This window comes from Melospiza melodia, unplaced genomic scaffold, assembly GCF_035770615.1.
Source record: "Melospiza melodia melodia isolate bMelMel2 unplaced genomic scaffold, bMelMel2.pri scaffold_28, whole genome shotgun sequence".
In the NCBI taxonomy this organism is placed as follows: domain Eukaryota; kingdom Metazoa; phylum Chordata; class Aves; order Passeriformes; family Passerellidae; genus Melospiza; species Melospiza melodia.
The window spans coordinates 4,330,881-4,338,078 of NW_026948600.1; the positions used below are offsets into that span (position 1 = coordinate 4,330,881).

Genomic DNA, 7,198 nt, shown 5'->3' on the forward strand with positions numbered 1-7,198 from the left:
AAAACCTCAGAACGCTTAAACACAAAAGCATGTCCATGTATGCTATAGATGATGATATATGGGAAATGGCTTTGAATTTGGTTACAGGTATCTCCTTTCAATCTTCACTATCCGTTTCTCCATGAACAGATCCCCATGGCCAGAGGCAGCAAATGTCCAACAGCAGCTCCATCAGCCACTTCCTCCTGCTGGCACTGGCAGACACGCGGCAGCTGCAGCTCCTGCACTTCTGCCTCTTGCTGGGCATCTCCCTGGCTGCCCTCCTGGGCAACGGCCTCATCATCAGTGCCGTAGCCTGCGGCCACCACCTGCACACGCCCATGTTCTTCTTCCTGCTCAACCTGGCCCTCGCTGACCTGGGCTCCATCTGCACCACTGTCCCCAAAGCCATGCACAATTCCCTCTGGGACACCAGGGACATCTCCTACACAGGATGTGCTGCACAGCTCTTTTTCTTTCTCCTGTTTATTGTAGCAGAGCTTGCCTTCCTGACCATCATGTGCTACGACCGCTACGTGTCCATCTGCAAACCCCTGCACTACGGGACCCTCCTGGGCAGCAGAGCTTGTGCCCACATGGCAGCAGCTGCCTGGGCCACTGCCTTTCTCAACGCGCTCATGCACACAGCCAATACATTTTCCCTACCCCTGTGCCATGGCAATGCCCTGGGCCAGTTCTTTTGTGAGGTGCCCCAGATCCTCAAGCTCTCCTGCTCACACTACAACTTCCTCAGGGAACTTAGGGTCATTGTGATTATTGCCTGTTTAGCATTTGGCTGTTTTGTGTTCATTGTTTTCTCCTACGTGCAGATCTTCAGGGCTGTGCTGAGGATCCCCTCTGAGCAGGGACGGCACAAAGCCTTTTCCACCTGCCTCCCTCACCTGGTTGTGGTGTCCTTGTTTGTCAGTACTGCCATGTTTGCCTACCTGAAGCCCCCCTCCATGTCCTCCCCATCCCTGGATCTGGCACTGTCAGTTCTGCACTCGGTGGTGCCTCCAGCCCTGAACCCCCTCATCTACAGCCTGAGGAACCAGGAGCTCAAGGCTGCAGTGTGGAGACTGATGACTGGATGCTTTCAGAAACATTAAACTGCTGGCAATTTTCTGTAAAACACTTGTAATAAAAGTCATCTTTGATATTTCTTGTTTGTTTAATTTTGGAACCTATTTTTCTTTGTTTAACTTTTTTATATTATCCATAAAGAAATGTTATTGTTTGTACCAGTTCTCAGTATGTTTCTCTCCACCTTCCCTGTGGCCACAGACTGTGTCAATGAGGGGCTGCACTCTTGGTGGTGTTAAAGGAAGTATAGGATCTCCCAGCTGAGTTTTCTGCAGAGATGCCCTTTTGTTGCCTTCTCTGGAGCTGAAGCAGCAATGTCTGTGTGCAGAGCTGGGGGCAGATCAGTGCTGGCACAGCAGCTGTGCCCAGCAGCAGCAGCACTTGGTGTTGCCAGTGCTCCTGCCATGGCCCTGCCCCGCTGCCCTGGTGGCCCTGGTGTTGCTGCAGGGCCTGAGTGCTCTCGGGGCCGGGCACAGCCCTGGAGGTGGCAGTGCCGGGGCTGCAGCAGGGACAGGCCATGGGCACTGCTGGGGCAGCGCTGACGCCTCAGCCCAGGGCCTGGGGGCTCCAGGCTCCTTGCCCAGACTCTCTCAAGAACACGCCCAGGCCAATGCTCAGCACAGAAAGAGCCCTGTGAGCAGCCCCAGGCTGGCCATGGGCAGGCTGGGGGCAAACAGCATGGCTGGGGCTCTGCAAGGGCCCTGGGGCAGATGGGAAGGAGCAGCAGAGCAGGGGCTGATCCATCCCCAGTGTGCTGCACAGCCCAGGGCAGCGTCCCAGAGCGTCCTCATAGAGCTGCCAACAATATCCCCCCCTCTGCAGCCCTGGCCTCTCCCCCAGGTCACACAGGTGCCCCATCCTTGCAGGCACAGACACAGCAGCACTGGCTCAGGAGCCCCTGTTTGCATTGCACACAGCAGGCAGGAGCACCCCCATGCTGTTGGTGTGGGAACATGAACCTGAAGGAGCACAAATGCCATCAGCCTCTGGGGCCAGCAAGGGCTTGGGGACAGCAGGGAAACCACTCAGCTTTGTCCCGGCCTCTGCAGTCAGCCAGAAAGTTTGTTCCCATGAACTTGGAGTTTCCTGTCCCACTGCAGACGTTGCTGCTCAGAGCCAGGGCTGCCTGGCAGCCACCCCCAAACTGCCCATAGGATTTCCTTGGCTTCACCTTTGCTTTATTTGCTTTTCCTTGCTACAAATTTCTACCTCTTGCCCACCCCTGTTCCCTCCCCTGCAAACAGCCCATCCCTGTTTGCCCTTTCCTCTCTGGCCCCACTCCCCATTGCAGTTCTTGACTTGGCACCATGGGAATGTCCCTTGAGGAGCAGGATCATCCTACAAGTGCTGCAGGAATTGTCTGCAGGCTCCTGCAGTGCCTGGTGCTGCTCCCTTGCCAGAGACGCCCCAGGCCAGGGGGGCACATCTGGGCTGCTGTGTCTGGCTCTGGGGCTCCCTGTTCTGGGCAATGAGGAGGAGCTGCAGAGGCTCTGCAGGACGGACAGGATGGGCTTTGGGGCTGGCAGGAGAAGCTGAGGGACCTCGGCCACTGGAGCTTCTTTAAAGGAGGCCCAGGGCTCATCCAGCAACTGCTCTAAGGGCGGTTTCAGAGAATCCCAGAATCAGCAAGGTTGGAAAAGACCTTGGAGATCATCAAGTCCAACCTGTGCCCTGACACCGCCTTGTCTCCCCTGAGCCTCCTCTTCTCCAGGATAAACAACTCCAGCTCCCTCAGCTGCTCCTCACAGGACTTGTGCTCCAGACCCCTCCCCAGCCTTGTTGCCCTTCTCTGGACATGCTCCAGCCCCTCCACGTCCTTCATAAATTGGGGGGCCCAGAACTGGACACAGCACTCGAGGTGCTGCCCAGCCAGTGCGAAGCACAGGGGAAGAACCACAGCCCTGCTCCTGCTGGTCACACCATTCCTGATCCAGGCCAGGAGCCATTGGCCTTCTTGGCCACCTTAGCACACTGCTGCCTCATGTCCAGCCTGCTGTCAATCATTCACTGCAGGTCCCTTTCTGCCTGGCTGCTCTCCTGCCACTCTATTCCCAGCCTGTATTGCTGCAGGGATTGTGCAGAACCTTCCAACCATCCAGGTGATAAACACTCCCAGACAAATTGGTGTCACCACAGTTCCATGAGGCCCCAGAGTGTCCCAATGGTCCTCATGATCCCATGAGGCCTCCCAGTGTCACAGTGTCCCTTTGGTTCCATGGGACCCCATGATGTCACAAAATCCCTTGGATCCTTGGGCCCTGCAGTGTCACACTGGCCCTTGGGCCCCCAAGGCCCTGGTTAGGGGGATCCTTGGTTCCATGAGGTCTGGCAGTGCAGCAATGCTCTCCTTGGTTCCACAGTGTCACCATATCCTCTTGGTCCCAAGGGCCACCACGGTGTCAAACATGTTTGCTTCATTCCAGGAGTCCCTGAGGAGCTGCACTGGCCCCTTGGTTCCATGGGGCCCTGCAGTGTCACAATGGCCCCATTGTGACACCAGGTCCTGCTCTGTCACAATGATTCCACAAGGCCCTGCCGGGTCACAGTGGCCTCTTGGCTCCAGGTCTCAGAGTGCCACAATGAATTCCTTGGTGTTGCAGTGTCACAATGGAGCCCTGGGGACACAAGATCCTGCAGTGTCACCTGGCAGCCTTGGTTCCATGGGGCACCACAGTGTCACTATTGTTCCCTCAGTTCCCAGAGTCCTTGCAATGGAGCAATGGCCCCTTGATTCCATTGTCCCCAGGCTCTCCCAAGAGTCTCCTTGGTTCCACAGTGACACAATGGCCCTGCAGTGTCCCAGTGGCCTCTGTGGTTCCACCAGGACCCAGACTGTCACCATGGACTCCTCGATTCCATTCAGCCCCCCAGTGTCACAATGGCCCAGTGGCTCTGTGCTGCCACGTCGTACACAGTGTCACCATGGTCCTCTTAGTGCCACCAGACCCTGCACTGTCACAATGGCCCCTTGGTTCCCCAGGGCCCTGCAGTGTCACAATCATCAGATAATCCACCAGGCTAGAAAAGACCTTGGAGAGCATCAAGTCCAACATGGGACCCAAGACCACCTTGTCACCCAGACCATGGCACTCAGTGCCAGGGAGTTATAGAGAGTGATGAGGTCTCTCCTGAGCCTCCTCTCCTCCAGGATAAACAACCCCAGCTCACTCAGCCGCTCCTCCTGGACTTATGCTCCAGTCCCCTCCCTAGCCCTTCTCTGGACACGCTCCAGCCCCTCCATGTCCTTCCTAAATCGAGGGCCCAGCACTGGACACAGCCCTCGAGCTGCTGCCCAACCAGTGCTGAGCACAGGGGAAGAATCACAGCCCTGATCCTGCTGGCCACACCATTCCAGATCCATAGGAGGGCCAGGGGTTGGATGAGGGAAATGGTGGGGAGGGAGTGGGGACAAAGTGTGATTGATTGTCAGCCATAAAGGGTCTTGATCTTCATATCTGATCAGACTGCATTAGAAGGTTCTGGGGGTCAATATCAATTGGACATTGCTGATAGCAGTCTATGAACAGGAAAGAATAATTATCAAAACAATTGCCTCTGTTTGTTTTTTTTTCAATATAGCAGATTCACTTTCAATACACTTTTGAAATTTGTCAAATTAAGCACAGAAGAATTTGAAACCTAAATTATTCCCAAGGGCTTTTCTTGTTTTACTGTTTTGAACTATTGTTTATGAGCCTTTTTCATTGAATTCCTGAACTGAACAGCTGAAGAAAGAGACATCTGGAATAATAAAATTCATCAGCACCCTCCAAGTGGCTGAGGATCCATCCCCATCAGAGCAGCAATGAACAAAAATGGGCACAGCTTTGTGGCAGGCCCACCTCCAGCATGGGCCCTGGGCCTGGAGCAGGAGCAGCTCTTGAGGGCCCCAAGGCCACGGCTCTTGTGCTGCCCTGGGCAGATGGGATGGCAGCAGGGGCTGCAGAGCTCTCAGCACCTCAGCCCGAGGGGAGCAGGGCAGCCAGGGAGCCTCCTTTGGCCTTGGCCAAGCACCTTCCCCCATGGCTGGGGCTGAGTCCTGTGGCAGCTGCAGCTGCTGCTGTGCCCTTGCCAGGGGCTGAGGCCATGGGGCAGTGCCCAGAGCAGCCTGGCCTGAGCAGAGCTGTGGGGCCAGAGCTGGCTGGGCTGGGCTGGGGTGAGGCCCTTGGTGCTGCCCAGAGCTCAGGGCAGCTGGCAGAACTTGCAGGGAGCTGGGCTGGGCTCAGAGAGCCTGGCCTAGAAACCATCAGTGTCCATCTCAGCCTGGCTGGGCGTGCAGGGGCAGGACTCAGGCCAGGCCTTGTGGGGCAGGGCCAGTGCCTGTGCAAGGCATTGCAAACAGGCAAGCGGCCCAGAGAGGAGGCTGCTCTGTGCCCTTGGTGTCATGGACAGAGCAGGGAGGGGGCCCAGGACATTTGTCAGTGCCAGCCTCTGTGTCCAGCCCTTGGAGCCCTGGCTGCTGAGCCCAGGTTTGGCCTGGGTTGAGTTTGGCTGTGGCCCAGCTCCATCGTTATTCGGCGCTCAGGGCCTGTTCCCGGCCACGGTCGGCCCTGGCCGACCTCGCTGCTGGCTCAGAGGCCAGCAGAGCCCGGGGCAGGGCTGTCTGTACAGCCCCACAGGTGCCCCGGGCTCTGCAGGAGTTGGCAGAGGCTGCCCAGCAGGGAGGCCATGGGGCACAGAGCCCCAAGGCTGCTGTGGGCACCACGGCACAGGAGCCATTCCCAGCCCCAATGCTCCTGGCCTGGGCTGGGCCTGCACAGGGGCTGGGCCACCATGGCTGGGCCAGCACAGGGCCACAAAGGGGCCACGCAGCCGCTGCCAGGGCTGACAGCAAGGCCAGGCACACACAAGCAATTGCTGAGCATGGCCTGCGCTGGCCAGGCCTGACTGTGCCAAAGTCAGAGCTCAGCTGCCCTTGGGGGCTGCAGGAACAGACCAGAGCCCAAAGAGCATCCATGGCTGTGCTGGAGACCAAGGCTGTAGGAGGGAAATGCAGGGCTGCTGTGGGATGGAGAGGGCATTGATTTCCAGCACACACCTCAGCTCTCTGTTGATCCCGGCACCATGCTGGGCCCTGTTTCAGACTGGAGCAGAGCAGATGTTGATGGGACAGGAGCCCTGTGGGGCTGTCAGAGACCTGCAGCTTGCAAAGTTCTCTGCTCTCCCACAGGTGCTCTCAGTGAGATCCAATCCCAGCTGGGCACTTCAGGGCACAAGTGGCACGGCCTGTTCATGGGCACAAAACTGATGTCTGCCTGGAAAGGGGCACAGGTTTTAATACCTGTTTATATCATATTATACAAGCAATCTTTATTATCTGGGTCATTTGAGTACTTTTAAGAAATGACAAAATTTTCCCATTAGGAATAGGGATTTCCTGGAAGTGTACTGATGGCAGAAGAAGAAGAAATATTGATCTTCTCATCTACTTGTGTCACCAATATTCAGTTTATTTTTTAATCTCACTCTTCCTTCAGGTGTTTCCAACTCTGCGGTTTAAATTGTCATTTGTAAGAACATCTTTTCATTTAGAGCAGCTGTATCTTTGTATTTCCTGCTGCTCCCAGATTTGGTCCTCTTCTTCCTTTCTGATCATTCAAGAACCTCTGATGTGGTTTGAGAGGAGGTAGGTTTTCTGGGATATGCTGTGGTCACACCAATGAGGTTCAGATTTTAATATTGGCACCTGGTGTGGCCACTGAGGACATTGGACACGCCTGTGAGAACACAGGGGTCAAAAAGCAGAGCCCTCCACTGGGAAGCTCTCTTGGGTTTCCAGTTGGAAAAGAGTTCAAATCTCTCCCCCCGTCCCAGGTGCTGGCTGGGCGGGGGCGGGGAAAGCCAAGCGGCCGTGAGGTAGGCCAGGCCTTGGACAGATATGGGAGGTAGGCCTGGCCCAAGGATGGAAGAGAGAGAAGCACTGGGATGTATCAGGCAGCCCCCTCCCAAGAGACATAGAGAGAGAGAGTTGGTGCCTGGGACTGTTACCTTGAAATTTGATATCATGTGTTGGCGGCATAGCCCGACCTGCGGAGAAGGGGGTGGGTTTTGCAGCAAGAAGGCATCTGGCCGCTTGTGGGAGTTTTGACCCCTTTTTGGACAATGAAAACTTCACAGAATATTAACCTTTTCTAGA

General features: G+C 55.9%; 1 protein-coding gene across 1 annotated transcript; it reads left to right on the plus strand.

The window, feature by feature from the left end:
* Nucleotides 1-533: 533 nt before the first annotated feature.
* LOC134433854 (olfactory receptor 14J1-like) lies at nucleotides 534-6,922 on the plus strand (the record flags this gene model as incomplete). Its single annotated transcript, XM_063182555.1, has 3 exons — nucleotides 534-998; nucleotides 6,630-6,688; nucleotides 6,877-6,922. Coding segments are annotated over 3 exons (570 nt in total), but the record flags the coding sequence as incomplete, so codon positions are not given.
* Nucleotides 6,923-7,198: the final 276 nt, after the last annotated feature.